The 27,562-nt window shown below is 39.1% G+C and overlaps 1 protein-coding gene across 2 annotated transcripts in view; it reads right to left on the bottom strand.

The window, feature by feature from the left end:
- Window positions 1-27,562, bottom strand: part of CAMKMT (calmodulin-lysine N-methyltransferase) — a 419,013-nt gene that overhangs the window by 31,057 nt on the left and 360,394 nt on the right. For both annotated transcript variants that reach the window (XM_030921734.1, XM_010356520.1), the window contains exon 7: window positions 22,837-22,903. In XM_030921734.1, the coding sequence (XP_030777594.1) occupies window positions 22,837-22,903 (67 nt within the window). The remainder of the gene's footprint in view (window positions 1-22,836; window positions 22,904-27,562) is intronic.

Consider the following 27,562-nt stretch of genomic DNA (forward strand, 5'->3'; position numbering starts at 1 on the left):
AGTACCTGGAGTTGTATTGTTCATGTAACATATAATGAGAATGGCGCTTCCTGGAGCTGTGCAGTCAGGCAGCCTGCTATCTTGGAAGACTAGAGATGATGGGGAGTTCACTGTTCACTCCTCTCCTCCATGACCTTGTCCTCCACCTTTGGAGATACACTCCCATGCATGCTCGTGAGAGCATGTGCTTCCACTATGGGGAAGGACCAGACTTTGTTTGTATCTAATCTGTTGCAGACCAATGCTTTTGTAAAATATAGTCATAAAGGAATAGACAAATGAGATTAAAAACACAAAGGCATTCCCAGTACAAGTCCACTGATCATATGCTTGGATGTCGCAGCAGTGTTTCTAAACATTTATTTTCAATTTCTGAACTTATCTCCTTGCAGATCAGTAACATACAGTTCATAGACTGGCACCAGTTCATGGCCTACTCATTGAGTAGCACTCCTCCAAACCTATCTTTACCAGTTACCGCAACTCTAGCCACTCTCCGACCAACCCCTCCTATCTTTCACAGCTCATCCCTTCTAGAAGGTACTCTTTAGTCCCACTGGCCCACACTGATCCTATCATCGTGTCACTGTCCTACTGATCCTATCATCGTGTCACTGTCCTACTTCCCTATGTTTATCTTTCTTTCTTGTTCAGCTTAAATTCCATGGCCTATCATTGTAACTACTCCCTTGCATACACCCTCAACTTCCTCATCCCTCTCTTACTTCCTCATATTTGTTAAATCCAGCTCTCTGCCTGGCCCGTGACTGCATCTGTGCACCTGAATGTGGCTAGAGACAGTACACAAGCATCCTCACTGGCTTTGCTTTGAATTCATTCTTACTTTACTGTCAAAATTGCAGCAATCCGGCTGGGCACGGTGGCTCATGCCTGTAATCCTAGCACTTTGGGAGGCGGAAGCAGGTGGACTGCTTAAGCCCAGAAGCTTGAGACTAGCCTGGGCAACATGGCGATACCCCCCTCTGCTAAAAATACAAAAAATTAGCTGGGTGTGGTGGCGCACACCTGTGGTCTCAGCTACTCCGGAGGCTAAGGTGGGAGGATCATCTGAGCCCAGGAAGTCAAGGCTGCAGTGAGCCATGATCTAGCTACTGCACTCCAGCCTGGGTGACAAAAATGAGACCTTTTCTCAAAAAAAAAAAAAAAAAAAAGGCAGCAATCAGTTAGGAACTTCCATAAACTCCTACCACCACACTTATGTTCCTAATAGCATCTGCACCTACATACGCTGCCTTCCTGCCTATTACCATAGATGAACTATCTATACTCCTATCTATAGACAGTACCTTCTCTTATGCCACCTAGACCCAGCCCCTTTGATCTATCCTAGGACATGCTCTAGCAATTTCCTTTCTCTTTCCTATATCAGCTCTCTTCTTTCTCTGGATTATTTCCATCAGTATCCAAACATGGACTTATTTCCCCCCTTGTAAAATATCCTCTCCTGGCAGTTACTGCACCATTTCTATATTCCTCCTTTGCAACAAAACTCTTTGAGAAAATTGTTTGACACTCTGTTGCCAATTCCTCTCCTCTCATTCTCTTAAAATTCACTCTAGCCAGGTTTTTGTCCCCACCGTTCCACCAAAAATGCTGCTGTCAAACTCACCAAAGATCCCCACATTGCTAAATTTAGGTCAGTTCTTAGTCTTTATGTTACTTGATCTATCAGCCTGAACCTCTCCCATGAACTCTAGATTCATATATCCAACTTCCTATTTTAATATTTCCACTTAGACATCTACTAGACATCTCAAACTTATCATGTCCAAATTTGAATTCCCAATCATTTCCCCCAAAACTCACTTCATTCAGTCTTTTTTAAATCTCGTGAATGGTAATTCCATCTTTCCAGTTGCTCAGGCCAAAAACCTTGAATATATCCTTGACTCTTCCTTTCATAGTCCACATTGAATGCGCCACAAGTGCAGTTCATTCTACCTTTGAAATGTATCAAAATCTAACCACTTCTCTCTATCTCTACTGCCCTCCCCAGTCTAAACTACGATCATCTCTCATCTGAATTATTGGATAGGCCCCTAATTGGTCTCCCTGCTTCCATCCGTCACCCAAAAATCTCTGCTCAAGAGACCAGCCAGAGTGATTCTTTTAAAACATGTATCAGATCATGAGCCTTTTCTCTCTTCACTCAGAGCAAAAGCCAAAGTCTTTACAATGACCTGAAAACCCTTATACAATTGGGCCTGGTTACCACTCTGTCCTCATCTCCTATTACTCTCCTCCTTGGTCTCTTTGCTCTAGTAACACTGGTCTCCTTATGCTTTCCTGAATACACTGGCATGGTTCTGTTCTAGGGTCTTAATACTGGCTGCCTGAGCAGCCAAAATGCTCTTCCTCCAGATACTCTATAGCTACAGCTCACTCTGTCACCTCCTTCAGGTCTTTCTGTATATGTCTTACCTTCTCAGGGAGGCCTCCCCGACCATCCTCTTTAAAACTGCAATCATTTGTTTTCAGTCCAGCACTTCTAAAACCCCCTTATCTTGCTCTTTATTTTTCTATAGTAGCTATTACCCTTTAATGTGCTATATAACTAGATTATTGATTTTGTTTCTTCTCTCTTTCCCCACTAGAATATAAGCGCCACAGGGATATAGATTTTTAAAATCTGTTTTGTACAGTGATGTATTTCCAGTGCCTAGAATAGTCCCTAGCACCTAATAGCTGCTCAGTAAATATGCCATATGGATGAATTGTGTGTGAATGTACCTAGCACAGTGCCTGGCACGCAGAAGGCCCTCAAGAAATAGAGGTTTCTATTGTTAAATTGCTCTCTGAATAGAATGTGTGGATTAGCTAGACATGAAGACCACTTAAAATGTTTCCAAAGATTTCTGCTTCCAACAAAGATGGCAAAACAAGGCTCCATTTAGCTCTCTGTCTGAAACAACAACAGAAAACCTAGACAAAACATATAAAACAATAGTTTTCAAGACACTGAACATCAGCAACACAGGACAGTAATCCTTATGAAGAGAGAAAGAAATGAAATGAACCCTACCTTTACCCCAGCTTACTGCCTTGAGAGTTTCCAGGCCATAGCATAGAGGAGGGAAATGAGATAGAAGCAGGCGGACTGCCTGAGTTAAGAAGATGGGGCCAGGCATGGTGGCTCGTGCCTGTAATCCCAGCACTTTGCAAGGCTGAGGTGGGTGGATCATGAGGTCAGAAGTTTGAGACCAGCCTAGCCAAGATGGTGAAACCCTGTCTCAACTAAAAATACAAAAATTAGCTGGGCACGATGGTGGGCACCTGTAATCCCAGCTACTTGGGAGGCTGAAGTAGGAGAATCACTTGAACCTGGGAGGCAGAGGTTGTAGTGAGCCTAGATCACACCACTGCACTCCAGCCTGGGCAACAGAGTGAGACTCCATCTCAAGAAAAAGGAAAAAAAAAAGGAGGTGGAACTGAGAGTCTAAGGAAACTAAGGTAGTCAGAGTTCCCAGGATAAAATACTGAATAGGAGAGCACTGGAGAGAGAGACAGAGAGAGAGAGCACTCTGGAGATCTGTGGATGGTCCCCCTAGAATATTCTGTGGATGACTGATACATGCATGTGTGTGAGGAAACTATTTGAAGTTGGGGAAAGATCATGTCAAAAAATTGAAGGGGAGTGGGTCAGTGCTCACACAGGGCCAGGAATAGTGCCTGTTCAACCAGCCAGATTAGAAAACTGCAGAATTTACAAGCATTGTATAGAGTCCTCAGAAGGGTCTTGTCTCAGTAGTAGGGAATAATTAGCCCTAGACTAAATGCTGCTCTGGTTCTGCCTAACAAATCTTTTTTTTTTTTTTTTTGAGACAGAGTCTCGCTCTGTCGCCCAGGCTGGAGTGCAGTGGCCGGATCTCAGCTCACTGCAAGCTCCGCCTCCCGGGTTTACGCCATTCTCCTGCCTCAGCCTCCCGAGTAGCTGGGACTACAGGTGCCCGCCACCTCGCCCGGCTAGTTTTTTGTATTTTTTAGTAGAGACGGGGTTTCACCGTGTTAGCCAGGATGGTCTCGATCTCCTGACCTCGTGATCCGCCTGTCTCGGCCTCCCAAAGTGCTGGGATTACAGGCTTGAGCCACTGCGCCCTGCCTGCCTAACAAATCTTAAAAGCAAGACCCAAACATATCAAACTATTTCAAAATAACTTAACTATATCCCAGAACAAAACTCAAGAACACACTTTGGGCGGTCAAGGTGGGAGGACTGCTTGAGGTCAGGAGTTCAAAAACAGCATGGGAAACATGGCAAGATCCCATCTCTACAAAATGTACAAAAATTAGATGAGCATGGACATGCTTGTGGTCCCAGCTACCTGGGGGGGCTGAGAAGGGAGGACCACTTGAGCCCAGGAAGTTGAAGCTGCAGTAAGGTGTGATTGTGCCACTCTACTCCAGCCTGCATGACTGAGTGAGACTCTGTCTCAAACACAAACAAACACAAAATCTCAAAAACATTTACAGAAATATAAAAACATTCAGATCCCAACAAAGTAAAATTCAAAATATCTGGTATACAATCCAAGATGGCCAGACATATAAAAAGTTGAAATAATAAAAACCATAATGAGAAGACAAATCAAACAATGGAACTCAATCGAAAACTGACAGAGATGTCAGAATTAGCAGACACAGGCATTACAATAGTTACCATAATGGTCTTTAATATATTCTAAGAATCAAGCAGAGACATGGGAGATATCTTTTAAAGCCCCAAATCAAACTTCTAGAGATGAAAACTACAATGCCTGAGAAGAACAATACATTGGATAAGATTAACAGCAGATAAGACACTGCAGAGAAGACTAGTGAACTTGAAAACATAGAGATAGAAACTATCCAAAATGAAATATATGTAGAAAAAAAAAGGAATAAAAATAAAGAGTGAGCTGTGGGACAAATTTAAGTGGTCAACACATGTGAAACTGGACTTCTCAAAAAATAGGAGAGAGGAGATAACAGAAAAAATATTTGAAGAAATAATGGCTGAAAAATGTCCTAATTTAAGGAAAACTGTTAACTCAGAGATCAAGAAATTGCAACAAGCCCAAACACAAGAAACATGAAGAAAACTAGCAGGCACATAATAATAATCAAATTGCCCAAAAGTAGTGATAAAGAGAAAATCTGAAAAGCACCCAGAGGAAAAAGATGTTTTATATACAAATAAAGATAAGGATGACAGCATATTTTTTTTTGTGAGGAATATGCAAGTTAGAAGACAGTGGAGCAGCATCTTTAAAGTACTGCAAGGAATAAAAAACAACTGTTAACCTAGAATTGTATAGCCAGTGAAAATGTATTTCTTTTTTTTTTGTTTTGTTTTTGTTTTTGTTTTGAGACGGAGTCTCGCTCTGTTGCCCAGGCTGGAGTGCAGTGGCTGGATCTCAGCTCACTGCAAGCTCTGCCTCCCGGGTTTACGCCATTCTCCTGCCTCAGCCTCCCGAGTAGCTGGGACTACAGGTGCCCGCCACCTCGCCCGGCTAGTTTTTTGTATTTTTTAGTAGAGACGGGGTTTCACCATGTTAGCCAGGATGGTCTCGATCTCCTGACCTCGTGATCCGCCCGTCTCGGCCTCCCAAAGTGCTGGGATTACAGGCTTGAGCCACCGCGCCCGGCCCGAAAATGTATTTCAAAACAAGGTGAAACAGATGTTTTTGGACATACAAAAAGCTGAAGGAATTAATCACCAGCAGACCTACACTGCAAGAAATGTTAAAGGAAATCCTTAAGGCAGAAGAAAAATGATATCAGATGGAAATGTACATGAAGGAATCAGAAATAGTAACTAGATAGGTAAATATATATATGACTGTTTCTTATTATTTAAACCTCTAAATATAATTGGTTAAACAAACAAGTATTGTGGGGTGATAATATATGTATAGATAAAAAGTAGGACAATAGTAGCATAAAGACTTCCAGGAGAGAAATGGCAGTATACTACTGTAAGGTTTTATTTTGTTTTGTTTCAGACAGAGTCTCACTCTGTTGCCCAGGCATGCATGCAGTAGCACGATCTCAGCTCACTGCAACCTCAGCCTCCCAGGTTGAAGCGATTCTCCTGTCTCAGCCTCCCGAGTAGCTGGAATTACAGGCACCAACCACCATGACTGGCTAATTTTTGTTTTTTTTGTTTTTTTTGTTTTTTTTTTTTTTAGTAGAGATGGGGTTTCATCATGATAGCCAGGCTGGTTTCAAACACTTGGCCTTAAGTGATCTACCCACCTTGGCCTCCCCAAGTGCTGGGATTATAGGCGTGAGCCATCATGCCCAGCCATAGGTTTTAATAATATACATGAAATGGTATATCATTTGAGGATAGTCTGTGATAAGTTAAAAATATATACTATAAAATCTAAAGCAACCACTAAAATAAAAAAACGAGGAGTTACAGCTAATAAGCGAACAAAGGAGATAAAATAGAATAAGAAAATCAACTCATTTAATCCAAAAGCAAGCAGAACAAGATGAAAAGGGGAACAAAGAATAGATGAAATACAAAACAAATAGTAAAATGACAGATTTAAATCTAACCCCATCAGTAATTGTACTAAACAAAAACGGTCTGAACACTCCAATTAAAAGGCAGAGTGCGTCAGACTGGACAAAAAGCTAGATCCAAGTACACGTGGCTTACAATAAATGCATTTTAAATATAAAAACGCAAATAGGTTAAAAGTAAAACGATGGACAAAGATATACCAAGCAACACTAGTCGAAAGAAACCTGGAGTGTCTGTATTAATATCAGACACAGTAGATTTCAGAGCAAAGAATGTACTAGGAATAAGGAAGATCACTTTACAATGTTAAAGGATCAGTTCAAGAAGCAGACATAACAATTCTAAATATTCATGCATTGAATAACAGAGCTTCAAATTTATGAAGCTGAAATGGATAGAAGTACAACTGCAAAAAAACACAGACAAAACCAAATTATTGCCAGAGTTTTCAATACTCCCCTCTCAGTAACTGATGGAACAAGTAGACAGAAAATAAGCAAAGCTATAGATGACTTAAACAACACTATCAATAACTTGACTTAATTGATATTTATAGAATACACTCAACAATAGCAGAATAAACGTTCTTTTCAAATAGACAATTTACCAATATATACCTATTCTGGGTCATAGTGTAAGTCTCAATAAATTTAAAATGATTCTAGTCATACAAAAAATATGTTCCCTGGCTGGGCATGATGGCTCATGCCTATAATCCAGCACTTTGGGAGGCTGAGGGGGGTGGAACACTTGTGGTCAGAAGTTTGAGACCAGCCTGGCCAATATGGTGAAACCCCTCTCTACTAAAAATACAAAAATTAGCCTGGCATGGTGGCACGTGCCTGTAGTCCCAGCCACTCAGGAGGCTGGAGCAGGAGAATAGCTTGAACCCAGGAGGTGGAGGTTGCAGTGAGCTGAGATCGCACCATTGCACTCCAGCCTGGGTGTCGCAGCGAGACTCTGTCTCAAAAAAAAGAAAAAAGAAAAAAAAGAAATCAATAATCTCTGTAAAATTCTCAAATATTTGGAAAATAAACAATATACTTCTAAATAACCTGGGGTTCAAAGAATAAATGAAAACATAAATTGACAATTATTTTGCATTGAACGAAAATACATCAAAATTTACGGGATGCCACTAACACAGTACTTAGAGGAAATTAATAGCACTAAATACCTTTATTAGGAAAGAAAGGTCTCAACTGTTGAACTCAGTTTCTAGCTCAATATACAAGAAAAAGAAGAGTAAGTTAAACTTAACCAGAAAAAAATAAGTAATAGAGATTAGAGCAGAAGTGAATAAAACAGAAAAATAATAAAGAAAAATCAATGAAACCAAACACTGATTCTTTGAGATCAGTAAAATTGATAAACCTGTAGCCTGACTTATCAGGAAAAAAGGGAGAAGATACAAATCACCAATATGATTAACAAGAGACGTGCCATCACTACAGATTCCATAAATATTAAGAAGATAATATTTATGGAATACTAATACAACGTATCCAAAGTTGTCCATAATATATATATGAACATATATATGGCAATGCATCATGATCAAGTGGGGTTTATCTTAAGAATATAAGAAGGTTGGCCGGGCGCAGTGGCTCAAGCCTGTAATCTCAGCACTTTGGGAGGCCGAGACGGGCGAATCACGAGGTCAGGAGATCGAGACCATCCTGGCTAACACGGTGAAACCCCATCTCTACTAAAAAACACAAAAAACTAGCCAGGCAAGGTAGTGGGCCCCTGTAGTCCCAGCTACTAGGGAGGCTGAGGCAGGAGAATGGCGTAAACCCGGGAGGCGGAGCTTGCAGTGAGCTGAGATCTGGCCACTGCACTCCAGCCTGGGCGACAGAGCGAGACTCTGTCTCAAAAAAAAAAAAAAAAAGAAAAAAGAAAAAAAAAAAAATATATATATATATATAAGAAGGTTGGTTTAACATTTGAAAATTGATCAGTATAATCTACTATATTAGCAAGCCACAAAAGAAAAAACATATGGTCATCTCAATAAAGGCAGAAAATGCTTCTGACAAAGTTTAATGTCTATTCCTGCTAAAAACTTTCAGTAACCTAAAAATAGAAAGGAAATTCTTTGGCCTGAAAAAAAGTCATCTATGAAAAACCTATAGTTAACATCATACTTAATGGTGAAAGACCTGATGCTTTCTCCCTAACATCAGGCATAAGAAAAGTATGTTTTCTTTCATTCTTCAACACTGCACTGGAGATTACAGTCCCTTTTTGTATAAAGAGATATACAAAAATAAGCTTCTAGAACTAATAAGTGAGTTTAATAGGATTGTGGGATACCCGATCAATGTACAAGAATCAGTTGTACTTCTTCATAAAATCAATAAATAATTGGAAGTTGGAATTTCCAATTTTATACCATTTACAACAGCATTAAGAAACCATTCTGTTTATAATAGCATAAAAATATGAAACACTTAAGATAATTCTGACAATGGATGAGAGAAATTAAATAAGATCCAAGTAAATAGAGGCAATTTGGTGAGCAAAGGATGAAATGATGTTTTAACAATTGAATCTCCATTTTTTTAAACAGAACCTCAAACTGTATCTCAGACCATATGCAAATATTGATGCAAAATGAGTCATGAACCTAAATGTAAGACCTAAAACTATAAAACTTGTAGATAAAAATGCAGGAGAAAATCTTTGTAACCTTGAGTTAGGCAAAGATTTCTTAGACACACACAAGAGTCATGATCCTTAAAAGAACAAATTGGTAAATTAGACTTTATTAAAATTAAAAACATTTGCACTTTGAAAGATCCTGTGAGGAGAATGAAAAGACAAGCTATCAGCTGGGAGAAAATGGCAAATCATATACAGTATCTGATATAGAGCTTATATCCAGAACATATAAAGAACTCTCAGAGTATGTCAATGATAAGAAAAATAAGCAACCCATTTTTTTTTTTAAATGGGCAAAGCATTTGAACAGACACTTCACCAGAGAAGATATGTGAATGGCAAATAAGTACATGAAAATATATTCAACATCATTAGTCACTAGGGAAATTCAAATTAAAACTCTAAGCTGGGCATGGTGACATGTTCCTATAGTCCCAGCTACACAACTGTTTCTTAAACAAACTAAACAGAAAATGCTTTCTGAAAAAGAGCAGGGCACATATAAGTAGGACCCTTACCTATATAAGTTTTACCATCTAAGGCACAACATTCATGTGTGAAGACAGGTAAAGGATGGTTCTACCAGACATCAAATCACGTCAACATGTTGCTTGTAATTAAACTGACACCAAAGTAAAATTTATATTGTCTCCATTTTATTTCATCATAATATTAAAATCTTATTTCCATTCAAAATTCATTACAAAGTGAAATACAATTTTGTAGGCAGAAATATTACAAAATCAATAATCATTATAGAATTCTCCATGTTTTAGAAAAATCTTGGCTGGGCACTATGGCTCATGCCTGTAATCCCAGCACTTTGAGAGGCCAAGGTGGGAGGATTGCTTGAGGCCAAGAGTTTGAGACCAGCCTAAGCAAAATAGCGAGACTCCTCTGTCTACAAAAAAATTTAAAAATTAGCCAGTTGTGGTGGTATGTACCTTTAATCCTAGCTACTCAGGAGTCTGAGACAGGAGGATCACTTGTGCCCAGGAATTTGAGGTTACAGTGAGCTATGATCTTGCCACTGTACTCCAGCCTGGATGACAAGGCAAAATCCTGTCTCTAATTTTAAAAATAAAGAAAAATCGTAACAGCTATGGACATGCCAAACCTGCGAAGTTTAACAGGTATAGTATAGCAGAAAGAATACATGGACTTTGTAGCTAGATAGCTCTGAGTTCAAACACAAGCCAGTGAAGATGAGAGATGCTGAGTATCATTGCCCTCATCTGTAAAAAATAGACAGTAAGAGTTGCATCACAGGTCTCATTAAGAATTGAATGAGATAGAGTAAATGAAACCACATTATAGGTGCTCAAGAAATATTAGTTTCCCTTCCTTTATTCTTGTACTAACTTATATCATTTCATTCTGGCTTTGAGTTTGGGGCTTCAATCTGAAAAACAAAACCAAGTCAATTTCTGATAGGATGTTACCTGTAATGCAAAACTCACACTAAAAGAATTTCTCAAACAGATAGTCTCTGTTTCAAGTTTGTAATAAAACCGAATGTCAAACAGATTCGCCTTAATTTGTATTTCATTGCAGTGATCACAGATAACTCTCCCTATAGAGATTTAAAGAATTTATTTTCTCATATTCTCATGTTTAGTATTCTTTGTTTACCTTTATATTTTCAGACTCCTGTTTGTAGGGGAGTGAGTCCCGTTTTTCATTTGTTTGTTTGCTTGTTTTCTGAGACAGGGTTTCGCTTTGTCGCCCAGGGTGGAGTGCAGTGGTGCAATCTCAGCTTACTGCAACCTCTGTCCCCTGGGTTCAAGCAATTCTCCTGCCTCAGCCTCCCTAGTAGCTGGAATTACAGGCATGTGCTACCATGCCCGGCTAATTTTTGTACTTTTAGTAGAGATGGGGTTTTGCCATGTTGGCCAGCCTGGTCTCAAACTCCTGGCCTCAAGTGATCCGCCCGCCTCAGCCTCCCAAAGTGCTGGGATTACAGGTGTGGGCCACGGTGCCTGGCTGAGTCCTGGTTTTAAACTCTGCTATTAAAAAGGTAGTTTCTTGTGTATTTGTGAAAGAAACGCACTGATAGAATTCTTGATCATGCTTGCTAAATGTAATGAACCTCGAAAACAAGCTATCTTACCAGCAGTAGGGAAGGCAGGCAGCCATGTTCTTTGCATGGATATTATAGGCATTCTTTACAGAGGATTCCAGTATACTTTCCCACAGTTTCTTTTATGTTACTTCTCAAAGTCTATGTTGGCACAGCTCACTCTTGTAGAGGGTCATTTACAGTGTTTACCCAAACCAGTGAATCACTTCTCTTCTTTCAAATGATTTCCTATTTGCCACTTTCTCCTCTGCTTTTCCTTATCTTTTATAGAGTTTTAAACTTCCATATCGTAGAAGCCTCTCTAAGAAAGTGTTTTAAACACTTAGAGAAAAGGACACCATCTAAATCTGGAATTGAAAACTCAGAATGACAGGGGATATTGATCTGTTGACTTTCTAATTTGGGAGTCATTTATCTATAAATGTTATTGAAACCTCAGTGGATGTTGTGAGCAGCAGTACAATGAGGACATGTTCCTCGAGTAGCAAAATTATAATAGTCAAAAGGAACATACAATCATATTCAGAAGACAAGACATTCAAATGAAACAAAAGAATTACAGATGGCCCTGTGTAAGTAAGGTACTACCAAAGGAGTAATCACTGTGGACTGGACAAGTTGGGGAAGGTATCCTGAAGAAGGTAGAACTGCATGTGATCTTACAGGCAGGATCTGGATGGGGAATGAAGAAGCAAGAGAACATATTAGACAAAGCCTAAAGAAGAGGCCAGGGTTTGGAGGCTGGAATGAACACATTCACACTTTAAGCTCCCCAAATATCCCAAGTCTTTGTTCTCAGCAGGTGACCTTACAGAAAGCCTGAGGCTATCTCTCTGATACCATCTTTCTCCTCTTCTTCTTTTTCTCCTTTCCTCTTGTCTAAAAGGAAGTCGGGTCACTCTTCTCATTAAGGAGAGCTTCTCCATCTGTGTGCTGGATAAAACCATCCCTTCCTCTTCCCTAGTGGTTTTCAAACTTCGGCATACATCATAATTCCTAGACAGTCTGTTGAAATACAAATTCCTGAGCTTCAACCCCAGAGTTTCTGATTGAGTAGGTCTGGGGTGGGGCCTTGGAATATGCATTTCCAACAAGTATACAACTGATGCTGACGGTGCTGGTCAGGGGCCACACTTTGAGAAGCCCTGATCTAGATCCTTGCCTCATCAAACATCTCCCTTTCTTGTCTCCACTTCTTTCTTCTTTCTTGGCTGTACTGGCTTTGCCTGGTCACATGCTCAACTCTTCCACCCCAGCTTCCCCTTAGCACACACACAACTTCTCTCCCTTTGCCACCAATATTCTTATGGGAGTGGACGCTCCCATTGCTTCACCTGTCCTTGTGATCTGACCTTTCTTCCGACAGTCATTGGACTGCTTTGCAATCTGCCTGACCTACCTTCAGTAATCTGCAGCAGCCGATCACACTCTCCTTGAAATGCTTTCTTGAACTTCTTCCATTAAGAAGTGGTATTGGCTGGGTACAGTGGCTCACACCTGTAATCCCAGCACTTTGGGAGGCCAAGGCGGATGGATCACGAGGTCAGGAGATCAAGACCGTCCTGGCTAACACAGCGAAACCCCATCTCTACTAAAAATACAAAAAATTAGCTGGGCGTGGTGGCGGGCACCTGTAGTCCCAGCTACTCGGGAGGCTGAGGCAGGAGAATGGCGTGAACCCGGGAGGCGGAGCTTGCAGTGAGCAGAGATCGCGCCACTGCACTCCAGCCTGGGCGACAGAGCGAGACTCCGTCTCAAAAAAAAAGAAGAAGTGGTATTATACCATAGCACCCCAAGCCATCAACCTCGCTTTCCAGTCCCGTCTTAGTATCCCTTTCTGGCTCTTTTTACTGCTCATGACACACAGACATTTTTTAAGATTCTGTCCTTGGCCATCTTCTCTTCTGACTTTCTAATTCCCATAGTTATGTTCTGATCACTTGCTTTTGATCTCCAAATCTTCTAGCACAATATTTTTCTGAGATTTGAACTTTTATTTCTAACCTCTAGTAGTTACCGTCACATATCTGTTCTACTGCCACCTCAAATGTAAATTTCCAAATGGCTATCTCTTACTCTGCCTCTATTTTACATTCTACATACAGTCACTTCCCTGGAATGACCCCATATTTGCTCACCATTTTCCACTCTCATTCAGGTCAGGGCTACCTCTTTTTCTCTCTCTGAAACTACTGAAATGGCTTTTTTAAAAAAAAACAAAAGACATGTTGTATTGTGAAATAAGACACAGTAAACCACATGGAATAAATACATGCCTTAATTATTATCAGGCAAACACCCTTGTAACCACCACCCAGATTAAGAAATAGAAAATCCATACAAAAGATCAATGAAACCAAGAGTTGGTTCTCAAAAAAAAATAAAAAATAAAAAATTGATAGACCCCCCTAGCTATCTTAACAAAGAAAAATAAAGATTCAAATAAGCATAATCAGAAATGACAAAGGTGACATTACAACTGATCCCACAGAAATGTAAAAGATCCTCAGAGACTACTGTAAACAACCCTATGCATACAAATTAGAAAATCTAGAGGAAATGGATACATTCCTGGAAGCACACAGTCTCCCAAGATCGAATCAGGAAGAGATGGAAATGCTGATCTAAGAGCTGACTTTAAGTCAGGTCCTTTCCTTTCTTTGTAAGTGCATAACATCTAATAAAATAAGCAAGAAAATACAGTGAATGGAAGTGGCTTTACTGAATGGAAATCTGAACAACTTTATTTTTTATTTATTTATTTATTTTATTTATTTATTTTGAGATGGAGTCTTGCTCTGTCACCCAGGCTGGAGTGCAGTGGTGCGATCTCAGCTCACTGCAACCTCCACCTCCCGGGTTCAAGCAATTCTCCTGCCTCAGCCTCCCAAGTAGCTGGGATTACAGGCACCCACCACCACGCCCGGCTAATTTTTCTATTTTTAGTGGAGGCGGGGTTTCACCATTTTGGCCAGGCTGGTCTCAAACTCCTGACCTTGTGATTCACCCACCTCGGCCTCCCAAAGTGCTGGGATTACAGGCACGAGCTACCATGCCCGGCAAGAAAATCTGAACAACTTTAAATCTATGGAACACTACAGAATTGAATGAGAAAACATCAGAGAGAACTCTAGTTTGGTGGTTCCCAAGTGAGGGCTCCAGACCAGACATCAGAGTTACCTGTTAGAAATGCAAAACCCCAGGCCCGCCTCAGTCTCTCAGGGTGTGGGGCTCAAGAATGTGTGTCATAAGAAGCTATACAAATGATTCTGTGAACAAAGTTTGAGAACTGTTATTACAGCGTATCACTTATATTTTTCTGGACTGACTTTAAAACTGATCCCAGCTCTGTGTTTTTGTTTGGAATTTAGCAGCAATGAACTTATTTCAGAGTCCAAAAGAGGGATAGTTTCCTAACATTCAGACCCCCTTCATGTTGGAGACCAGTATATTCTACACTGGTTAAAGAGGACTAGAAAGGGTTTCAAGACCTTGAAATGAAAGGTACTAATTATTTTACTAACTGTATTTTCCATTTCAAGTATCTCTGATCCTATGACAGCTGATTAACTTACATAGTTGCAAAACAAAGTGGCAACAAAATATTAGAATGAATGGACTAGAAATTACCATTATATATGTCTCAGATGAAATCACAAAATTATTTATTGCTTTTTGGTGTTTTCATTTTTCTTCCTTTTTTATGTTTCAAACTTATATACTTTCAAGTGCAGTGCATTTTTTAATGTAATTTTATTCTTTCTTGCCACTATATCTCCAAATATCACACACAAAATAATGAGGTAAAAATTGTTCTGATCTAGAATTATGATCTAGTGTAGGGCAACCCACTAAGAGTTGGTTCAAAAGATAAGAAAAACTTCCAAATTATTTTAAATAGCTATCACGTCAATGCTATTTAAAATCGGACAAGTTCGCACAATAAAGAAAATTCTGGACCAATTTTACTGATGAATATCAATGCAAACAGCTCAGAAAACATCACATACTTTTTGGTAGAAAATTTAAAGTGGTTCAGCCACTTTGAAAAATAGTCTGGCAGGTCCTCAAAAGGTTAAATATAGAGTTACCATGTGACCATATAAACCCAAGAGAAATGAAACTTGTCACAAAAACGTGTACACAAATGTTCATAGCAGCATTATCCAGAATAGCAAAAAAAAAAAAAAAAAAAAAAAGAAAGAAAGAAAAAGAAAAAGGAAACATCTCAAATGTCCATCAGCTGATGAATGGATAAAGTGTGGTCTATCCATACAATGGAACAGTACTAAAAATGACAAATGTCCTGATACATGCTATACATGAATAACCTTAAAAACACTATTTTAAGCGATAGATTCCAGATGTGAAAGACCATATATTATACAGTTCCATTTATGTGAAATGTCCAGAATAAGCAAAGGCATAGCAACAGAACATAGATTAGTGGTTGCCTAACCCTGGAAGGGAGGAGGAGTGAGAAAGGGGGATGAGTATGAGGCCCTCCCCTCCCCTCCCCTCCCCTCTCCTCTCCTCTTCTTTTCTTTTCAATAGATGGGGTTTCACTATGTTACCCAGGCTGATCTCAAACTCCTGGGCTCAAGCAATTCTCCCACATTGGCAACCCAAAGTGCTAAGATTATAGGTGTGAGCCAGCACATTTGGCCAAGTATGAGCTTTCTTTTGGGGGTGATGAAAATACCCTAAAATGATTGTGATGCTTGCACAACTCTGTGAATATACTAAAAGCCATTTAATTATATATGCTTTCAGTGGGTGACTTGTATAGTAAGTGAATTATATCTCAATAAAGTTGTAATTTTAAAAAATCTCAGATAATTTGTTGTTAGAACACAGAAGCATATTAAAAGAAGAATTAAAACACCGTGACCAAGTAACTACTAGAAATGCAGAGATGTTTTAATATTAGGAAACCTGTTGATATAATTTGTCATAGCTATAAATAAAATAGGGAAAGCAATTTGAACATCTCCATAGATGCTGAAAAGATATCTACTAAAGTTCCATATTTACTTATGATAACATCTCTTAAGAAATTTTAAGAAGATAAAAAATATCATATATATCTCAGCTCAAAAGCTAATGCATACTTAATGGGGTGAAAATTTAGTAGATTCCCAACAAAGTCAGACTCAAAGATGCCTAATATTTAATAATCATTGTGGAAATTTTTATCCAATAAAATTATACAAGAGACAGAAAAAGGAGGTATGAGAATTAGAAAGCAGTTACAGTTGTCATCATTTGCAGATGATGTGATCGTTTGCTTGGAAAACTCAAGAGGATAAACCTGCAAAATATTCAAAACAATAACCCACTGAGGTGACTAAACATTTATTATACCAAACCCCATAGTAAAACATAATGGAAGTAGAAAATATAATGGAAGAAAAAATCTTATTTGTAAGACCAATAAAAAGTCTCTAAAAATAAACTTAAGAGAAATAAAAATGCTGGTGAAACACTTTAAAAAACTTAAAAAGAGAACACCTGTTCTTGCATAGAGAGACTCCAAGTTTGTTAAATATTGTCTTAGTAAATATGAAATATGAAAATATATTACAAAGTTATACTGACAAAAATTATGCAGTTTGGTAGGGTTGTACAAATTGACGCAATCCACTTCTGAAAATTTGTTGTATAGACACACTTGCAAATGTATAATTTATGTAAAGATGTGTCTCACTGCAGCATTGTTTATAATAGCAAAATATCAAAAACAAACTAATGTCCATTATTAAGGTAAAAAATAAATGATTGTTTAACAATGATTTATCATGTGACCATTCTCTAAAAAAATTTTTTTAAATGGCTCTATTTTTTAGTGAAGAACTCCTTTGAAAATAAAAATATTTTTATTGATATGTAACTTCTGTGATATACAATTCTGGGAAGGGAGAAGGATTTCTCTCTTAAAACCAGAAGACATTTTCACAGAGAATACATCAGTCTGACTTGCATACAGAACCTGGCCTATTTTTGGTAGTGAGATTTTGACCTTGGTAAAAAATAGAAGTGGGCAAATCCAAAGAATCAATACAATGTTATTCTAAAATAAAAGGCCTTAATTTTTAATTGACTGTAGTTTAAGAGGGTCCCTAAAAATACAGCATCCTCCTATTTTAAAATGTGTCTCATTTTAATACAAAAAGGATAACTCTATCAAAATAGCTGAAACTGGCTAATCTTATGGGAGTTGGTGTCTTCAGTGCAAAACACTAAATAGTAGGGATATGAGCCCATCTATAAACTTGTTAAGCAAATCAACAGTGTTATGTTAGTAACAGAAAGTACACATGATAATTTCATTTTGTCATAGCCAAGACAGCAACAGAAGGAAACAGGAGTGTGGCATCTCTAGAATTCTCAGCGGTCTTCAGGATTCTGTTACTATAATTCTAGCAAAATTCACTAACAGGTATATTTTATCAGAAAGTTTCTTAAAGAGAGCCCTCAGCTTCCTTATCTCAGTTACCTTCTACTAACCTTCCTCTTCAACCTGACAAAGAACAGATAAATGCCTCCTCACACTGTCTACAGACACTAGTGTCTACAGACACTACATGTGCATGCCTGAGAAGAGGCCAACACTGAAATGAAAGTCAGCTATCTGATGTAGAAACGGATGTCTGATTCTCTAGAGCTTGACTTTCCTCTACTAAAAATGGTTTGGTTCCATAAGCCTTATGGATTCATGTCTTTCAAAATGTTCTCTAAATACCAATTTTAAAAGCTTTCATATACCAAGGATGAAGTGTACTAATTGCTTCAGGGAGTACAAAAACATACTAAGCAGAATTCTTGCCTTCAAGAAAACGATCTGTTTCTTATGTCCTCCCTAGGACATAAACTCCAAGAAGGCATGGCCTTTTCCATCTTGTTTACCACTCCATCTCTAGCATCTATAATGGGACTTGGCAAACAGAAGGTGATCAAAATATTTGTCAACAACTTGATAAACCAGTGAACATGGAAACAAAGCCAATATGTTTTGAACAATAAGAGACTATGCCATATTCAACTGTGTTCAATGTTCTAAGGGCAGCAGAAATTTAAAAAATTAGGGTAGGCTGAGATAGTCTGAGAAGGCAGGGGGAAAATGGTAGTGGAGCCATCCTAGACGGAAGGATTTAGATGGAGAAGAGGAGGGAAACAAGAATGGCAAAGATGAGAGATGGAGAGATCATATCTGTCAGAGGCAAGCGAGGAGGCCTGGGTGACCAAAAGAGGAGGCGGCAGCTAGATGAGATGTGGATACAAGGGCAGACTGCAGAAGGCCCAGGAAAATCAGCCACTGGATTCCACATGGTTGGAACGTACCTTTCAAAAATCATTTTCCACAACCCCATTTTAACCTCTAAAGGAAACTGAGTCTCAGAGGAGGTATAAATCTTTAAAAAGCAATAGGGCAATGCGACCAAAAACCAATCTTGAGGGCCTACATAAAGGTAAAGTTTGGGTTATTAAAAAAGTCTTAACATAAGTTCCATAGTTTACTAAAATTCACGGTTTATCAAAGAATAATAAAGGTCATAAACCTGAATTCACTAGCAACTTTCACACAAAGATACATACAATCTTAAGTGAAACTTACTTTCATCATCACAGCAGGGTAAATTTAATATACTTTTTAGTAACTCTCAACTAATATTAACCAGAGAATGACGCTATTCACTAATTCTGGAAGAACTAGAAATACGTAGACGTCAAAAGCTCCAAATGGTTCTTTGTTAAACAGTCACAATTTTGAAGACGGCTTTAGATAAACCCAACAATTGAGATACTGTAAATATCCTTGCTCTTTCATCAATCTCTAGCTATATTTAGTAGCATGGTTTCCTTTGTTCAAGAATTATTTTTGATAACTGCATATTTATATTCTCAAAAGCAGAGTACTTTGGGCATATTTGTTAAGTGAATGGATGGCTGCATGGATGGACAACAAATAAACCAAATAACTGTATTAAGCTGAAAAGTAATGAATATAATGCTTCATATAAGTGGATCTTAGATTCAGCCAGGGCTAAGGCTTCCAGACTTTCACCAACACATCTTTCACATTTAGCTACAATCAGACTATGATTAAAATAGATAGAGGGAGCAGGAAAGTTTGGTAGCTAAGAGAAGAGTTACTCTAGGCAAGGATGGTGGTGCTTACGAGAGCAGAGGTGGATTGACTGTGAAGCTAATGAAGGTTCAGCGTCAGGGCCTCTTGCAAGGCCCCTTCCAAGGCCCTTGGAGAAGCCCTAGTAATGTGTTCACATGGTCATATATTTCTGTAAAATTTATCAAAGTAAGGTATAATAGAATTCATTCTTCTTAAGTGGGCCCTCAAAATAAGTTTCAGGCCCCACACAACCTGGGTCTGCCCCTGTGTAAGAGGTAGGAAGAGGTCAGTAGTAGGAGAAATGCTGTTAGTTATGGAGAACATCATCGGAGTAGTGGGAACAGGAGCTTGGATGCCAGTCAAATTTCTGGGCAGCTTTTTTTTTTTTTTTTTTTTTTTTTTATATACCATTTCTTAGGCTCATAGTTCTCATATCACGACTTTCCTTTCAGCTTATACATCTTTGCAAATGAAGTCATAAGAGACATTCAGCTGTTACAAACTTCATGTCAAGCTTTGAAGTGCCTTTTAATAGCAGAAATATTTGGCTCACGTGTGGGCTTTATAGCTATAGTATTTACCTCTTAGTTATCTGTCGCTACTGTTATTCCACACCTCCAATTTGGAGGAGAAATTCTGCATATGCATTGAGGTACTAAAAAAGAGTATTGAACTCTATCTTAGCGCTTTTGTGAATGGCTTCCTTTTATTTCTTCTCTCGTGGAACGAATACTTTCATCACATTGTACTGGTTATGGGTGGGAAGGCAGTGGATGGAGGGAGAATACTGACTATTACATCAGTGGCTGGCCATTTCTCTTAGCTTCTTGATAGTTAACTGATCAAGTTGCTCCTTAATATAAGATCAAGGCATTTCAAGGACTAACTCAATCTATCTGTTCTCTAGAAAGTGCTTTGGTAGACTTTGAACAAAATGCTTGCAGGGGTCAAAAGAAAAGAAACTGACCGCAACTAGTATGAGATAAAGATGGGAAAAAAACCCCACCCTCATCTTGGAAGTTTCTATATGACTATTATTGTCATATAGTCTATATGTCCAGTACATATCAGAACAATATATCTAGAAACAGCAGTTTTGAGAACAGAAAAATAGAAACAAAGGCCATGTATTAAGCATTTGGGATATGTCCTTTGTTGAACAACGACATTTTGCTTCTTTATGTAACTTAATTATTTTATGAAGAGATGACAGAAAATACTATTGCACTCCATAACTTTAACACTTGACATTTTTATTCCTCAAAATGCAACATTTTAGAAGTCTAGATATGTTTATTAATTAGTGATTATTAACACCCAGTAAACAACATTATGTCTTGTAAAAACACAATCTCTCTTCACAGCATGAAGCTGAAATCTATTATTCCCTGATTCCATATGCTGAAATACACTCAAATGGTCACAAATGACCTTAAACATTAAATAAATGTAAATGAGGACAACACAGAAAATGCACTTCTGATTGATAACTAAAAGACCAGGTTGAAAATCATGTCCAAAAATGAAGTCCTCTCCGGAAGGATAAGGCCGCCTGCAATGTGAAGGAAAGGCTGTCCTAACAACGGGGGCCCCACAGATAATGCCAGACCCGTTCTCTTTCTCTCAACCTACCCCAGGTTTTCTGCACTGTGAAGGAAAGGCTGTCCTAACAACGGGGGCCCCACAGGTAATGCCAGACCCGTTCTCCTTCTCTCAACCTACCCCAGGTTTTCTGCACTGTGAAGGAAAGGCTGTCCTAACAACGGGGGCCCCACAGGTAATGGCAGACCCGTTCTCTTTCTCTCAACCTACCCCAGGTTTTCTGCACTGTGAAGGAAAGGCTGTCCTAACAACGGGGGCCCCACAGGTAATGCCAGACCCGTTCTCCTTCTCTCAACCTACCCCAGGTTTTCTGCACTGTGAAGGAAAGGCTGTCCTAACAACGGGGGCCCCACAGGTAATGGCAGACCCGTTCTCTTTCTCTCAACCTACCCCAGGTTTTCTGCACTGTGAAGGAAAGGCTGTCCTAACAACGGGGGCCCCACAGGTAATGCCAGACCCGTTCTCTTTCTCTCAACCTACCCCAGGTTTTCTGCACTGTGAAGGAAAGGCTGTCCTAACAACGGGGACCCCACAGGTAATGCCAGACCCGTTCTCTTTCTCTCAACCTACCCCAGGTTTTCTGGGAAACAGAAGCGGTTTGTTCATTTATATGAGAAACACAGAATATGCTGTCCCCTGTGCCACCAGCCTACTCCCAACATTTTAAGCAGGATTTAAAAATACATATATGGACACTTCATTACATTCACCAATTAATATAAGAGAAAAAAATTATTGCTATTCCATAGCCTCACACCAACATGTGTCGTCACTTTGGTTTTTAAGCATTGTAGCTATTTTCGTGTCCGAGGCCAGCACATCTAGACCACTGGCCGCCAGGGCTGTACCGTGGGTGTGTCCAAGAGAAAAAAGTCTGTAGGCCTTGTCTGTTAATGAATAGTTTATATAACCAATAAAAAAAAATCAAACTGGGAAGTTGGGGTGGGAAAGTGTCTTCACAATAGGGAAAATTCAAACTACCAAAGGATGACGGCTTCACAATAATAAAGAAAACAATTAATTTAACATGGAGTTATTCTAATAAAGTCTGCGGTTAAATGAATGAGAAAAAAATACACAAATACAGATATTTCATGTGAAAACTATGAAATGATTACTCACTTCTCTAGATCCATTACCAACAGGGCAAAAATAAAACGTAGCATCACAGTACCCACCACTGCTTTGGTTAAGAGCAAGCATTCCCCCTAGTTTGTATAAGAATTAACAGAACGTAAAAGGGAATGGACACCTAGACTATTTTAAAATCATGGAACAGAGCAGGGTTTCTCAATGTTGGCACTATTGACATTCTGGGCCAGATGTTTCTTTGTTGTATGGGGGCGTCCTTTGCAACATAGGATGTTCAGTGGAATCCCTGGTCTCTACCACTAGATGCCAGTAGCAACACTCCCTGCTCTCCTACCAAGTCATGACAACAAAAAAAAATGTCTCCAGGGAATACCAAAAGTCCCCTTGGGGACAAAACTGCTCCTAGGCTGAGACTCACTGGAAGAGAGCCATTTAAGGAGTTCCCGGGCCTGGCTTCTCCCAACCTCATACTGTCTAATCATAAATCATCCCCTACCCAGTGTTTAATATACTTATCTTGTTTTCTCATCTCTTAATTGGAGATAATGAGAGTGTTTGTCTGCCTCATAGTATTCCAGCGAGCATTAAATGAGATAATACTTGTAAAGTGCTTAAAACAGTGCCTGACACACAGTAAGTGCTCAATAAATGTTAGCTGTTATTATTTTTAATAACCATCCATAGTATCAAGAAAAACAATTTCAATGAGAGTTTTTTTAATGCAAAAAGGTATCTTACCAGCTTGATATTTTCTGGGTCTTAAAAACACCAGCCTTCTGATTCCTTGTGATGATGTCTTGCACATCTACAGGACACAGTTAAGAAAATGTCTGCAGTGATTGTGAACTGACCGGAAAAAAAAAAAAAAAAAAAAAGGTCCAGAAACTGTTATCTCGCTCTGTTGCCCAGGCTGGAGTGTAGTGGCGTGATCTTGGCTCACTGCACCCTCTACTTCCTGGGTTCAAGTGATCCTCCCACCTCAGCCTCCCTAGTAGCTGGAATTACAGGCATGAGCCACCACACCCAGCTACTTTTTCTATTTTTAGAGAGATGGGGCTTCACCATGTTGGCCAGGCTGGTCTCAAACTCCTGACCTCAGGTAATCCACCTGTCTCAGCTTCCCAAAATACTGAGATTGCAAGCGTGAGCCACTGCGCCTGGCCGCTCTTTTTATCATGCATGGGATGAGTACCGTGAAAGGAGAAGAGCTGCATGTGGGATGGGAAGCAGGATGCTGACTTGCCACAGGCAAGCTCTTTCGCTTCCCTGGGCTGCATTTTATCACCTGAGATGGATCATCATGGCAAGCCCCAGAGTTATGAGTGCTGATGGGAAATGACTGTCCCATAGGTGCCATGTCCTACTTGCTTAAAAGGGCAAGGAGTCCAAAGGCAAGCCTCTCTGTCAGCAGGGAGGGCAATGTCAGTCTCCCGAGACTTTCCAGTGTGAAATATTTCCAATCTCCTAAACGCTACAAGGGAGGGGTGGAGAGGAGCAGCAGAATGAGACTTGGGAGGAAGTGAGAAGAAAAAGATGGAGAAGATCTTGGAGAATCTTTGAGAGAAAATGAATTACTGGAGAAAGTCAGTTCAGTGAAAAGTCCCCTGAAGAACTGTCTTTACAGACTTACGCTATGGCCTTTGGCATGGAAGGACTTGTACAAAAGAGCCATATTTATGGAAGACGTTTTCAGGAGCTGGTTCATTACATCACCCAGCGCCATATTTACAAGGGCTCATCAGAAAAAATTGTCAGGTTTCAGCACCAGCAAAAGCTGGTCTGCAGATCAAGGGATGTTGCTTCCACTTCCCGGCACTATAACTCTTAGAGTTGATCCTCTCTTTCTCTTTGCTCCAGCACCTGTGCAACTCAGAGCCAAATGTGTGGCCTAACTCTAACAACCACAAGAGACCCTGTTACATATACTTTCTCTACTGACCCCTATTCCTGGCTTCATCATATTTTCCTGGCTTTCCAATTTCCAACTGCCCTCACTTTCCTATTCATTTTATATGGTATATTCTATGTGCCACGATAAGAAGCCTCAAAATCCCTCTTTTGGAATAAGGCAGGTTTAAATAGTCAAGAAATAAAATAATTCCAGTGAAGGCTGCAAGCTGAACTAAATTGGGCCCATGGGGAGGACACCAAGCAGACAAGCGATGTTCTCCTATTGCTCAGAAAAACAGGTTTCCCGAATGCTCAAAGCAAGCATTGACCAAGATCTCCCTGCAAAAACAGAGCCACAGGACTTTTTAACCCAAATCTCTGCTTGAACCACCAGGCACACCCATTTCTTCTCTGAGTGAATAAGCAGGTACTGTGATAGCTTTCTTCCCCCAGGGGTGGGTAGGAAAAATCAATTAGGTCTCCTAATGAAGGGCTTTGTTGAGGTTTACAAAAGTGCTATAATGCAGACTTTTTTTTTTCCTGGGTGAACTTTCCTGTATGCAAATTAAATACCGTTAAATTACATTCATTAAAAAAATAAAAGAGACTAATTTGCCTACTTGTTTTGATTAACTAAAATGACACATCGGCCTACAGTTCTGTCTATTTCAGGAAGAAAGTATTTCAGGAAAGTCTTCTAAATGAAATGTCTTGCAGAAAAGGACAGCTGACATCTTTATTCTGAGAAGAACAAAATTAGTAAAGAGTCAGCTGACAACTGTTTTTGATTAAGTTCCCCCACACTCTGGCCACACCCTCCTTAGAGTTTCCATGGCATCCAACCGCATGCCATAATGTGCCCAGTACACCTGTAGAGTCGTATGAGTACATGACTAATCTATCAAGCAAAACATATTATTTTGTTAGTGGAGGTAATACTTGTTATAAAATAGTCTCAGGGAAGTTAAATTATATAACTCAGAAAACCTATTAATAATTTTTAGTAAACATCTTAACACTATATTCTTTTATACAATTTATAAACCTGTGACTCCAGGTGGTCAGGCTGAAGCAAACATATGTATTTATATTCTAGAAGCAATTTTTTAAATAAAAAAAAATCCACAGCAGTATTTAGGCGGCTTTATTTTTAGAACTGGACAGGAAATATGTTTTGTGGTTTAAGAGGTTTTTTTAAATATTAAAATGAGCATGAGAAGAAAAAATGTCAACAGTGTTTTAAAATATTACCTTAAGAGATAAATTCAGATCTCCTGCTCCCCACCCTTTACTTTAGGTCAGATTTTGATGGTTCTTCTGGATGGCACTGTGTCCAATAATAGATTTTATCATTCTTCTGTGTCACCTCAGGGTAATAAAGGAAATCCAATCACATTGAGTCAATATGTCCAGGATAGTGTTCAACACAATGGGCCAAATCGTGTTCTCTGAACCGCACCCACCTTCTGGAGGACTTCAGTGGGATGGACTGGGTGCAAAGAAAGCCTCAATATGATTTCTGATTAAATGAATACAGAGTAATTGCCTCCAATCCCCTTGTCTAGGCAACTGGACTTCCACAGCTACAGGATATATGTTTGTGGTTAAAAGGAAACCGGAATTCTATCTCTAGGTTTTCTTCTCAAATAAAGCCCTGTTCAGAGGTAGGGCTCCATTTCAATTTTGTTTCAGTTGATTTTTATTCTTAAAAAATAGTTTTATATAATAGTAATTTAAACAAATTATATACATGTTATATGTATGTATCATATTGTTAAAAATATCAGCCTCCTCCTGCAATTAGCAATTATTTACCAGTAGTTATAGCTACATGTTGAGAGTTGTCATGTTCTTTAAGCAAGAAAATATTTTAAAAATAATAACACTGTGATTCACAAAGCACCGCTTTCTTGGTTTATGTTATCTTTATTTTCGTTGGAATACCAAAATACCAAAAATGAGGGTAGGAAACTATGAGATTATAATATAAACCCTATTCATTTTGATCTCTCAAGGTTTTTCTTTTTAATGCTTAACATGGCAATATTTGCTAATTTAAGGCTGCAAAATATTCTTAAATGTGCTTATTACTCACATGAATTGAAGAAGATGCCAAAGAGGTACTATAAACTCTGTTAGCAATGCCAATTGTTATGTCTGTGGATGAGAGGCCTTTATTTCCAGAGCATGGTAAGAAAATGCAAGATGAGGTTCACCAAATCATTTTAGCTTTTGGTGACCCAGAATGGTTTAAGTAGAAAAAACATAAGCTTTGAAGTCAAATGAACCTGGCTTCTAGTGCTGGTTCTGATACTTGGTGGCTGTGTGTCCTTGGGTAAATTAATCTCTCTGAACTCCATCTCTAAAACAGAAATAATGATACCTATTTGTTAGGCTTAATGGAGTATCACATATGATGGGTCTGGCACATAGTAGGTGCCCAATTCATGTCAATTCATTACCTTAGTGTATAATTCAGGCAAAACCTTTGGTAGGATGAAGAGGCTGGTAAAGTAACTAATATGAGGTTTGGCAGTTACACTTTATTTTCTTTCCCTGCTGCTTAGAATTAATTACCTGAACCGGGCACAGTGGCTCACACCTGTAATCCCAACACTTAGGGAGGTGGAGGCAGGAGGATAGCTTGAGCCCAGAAGTTCAAGACTGCCTGAGACCCCATTCTCCGCAAAAAGGAGAAAAAAGAAAAAAAAAAAAAACAAGTTAAAATTAATTATGTGAACATTTATACTGTAGAATTTAAATAACCAAAGTTATCAAAGGACTTCTGCCCTTCATGTGTATAAATGTATTCTAGCCAAGGCAAAATCTGTGTCCCACAAGGATAGGTACTAGACCTACCTTGTTCACTATTGTATCTTTAGCACCTGTAATGACATGCCATTAATATTGGTTGAATTAATTTTAATTTAATTCCAAAAATAGATATTTGTTGAGTTGCTACCCAATGTGAGGCACATAGAGTTTACTTATGACTCATCGTAGATGGACGTACAGCCGGCATTGGAAGAAGAAGCCTGGACACTGGAAGATGGCCTGGGATTTCCACGTTGTCAACCATCTATAGTACAGGCTGCACAGTCCACACGAAGCTTCACTCATTAGTTACTCAAGTCAGGGATTCTATTAAATAAAAATAATGTTAAACCAGGGGTGTCTCCTTTAAAAAGCACAGGAGATTTACCCATTTTTGGAGAATCCTAAGTTCAAGATCTGTGATCCACACTGTGCATACTATGGGGATACGATGCTTACCGAGAAATGGGTCACCAAACATTGGAATCTTCTGCATAGAACTGCTAGATGTTTATTAAGGCAGGGTGCCTGTGCTGGGCACATTAGTGATTGTAGCCAGAGAGGGCTGCTCACCCTCAGGAGTTCTACTTTTATTCATCATAATTTAGCAGAGGCTTAGTATCAATAATAGCTCAGTATACCATGTGTCTCTCCTATTCCTAGGTCATTGTCATCACAAGCTACAAACCTTATGGAGTAATTATTATATGTGGGCTGTTGAAGATTACTTTCTTGACACTAAGGGGGCATTACCAAAAAA

Source organism: Rhinopithecus roxellana, chromosome 17 (genome assembly GCF_007565055.1).
Source record: "Rhinopithecus roxellana isolate Shanxi Qingling chromosome 17, ASM756505v1, whole genome shotgun sequence".
NCBI classification, from domain to species: domain Eukaryota; kingdom Metazoa; phylum Chordata; class Mammalia; order Primates; family Cercopithecidae; genus Rhinopithecus; species Rhinopithecus roxellana.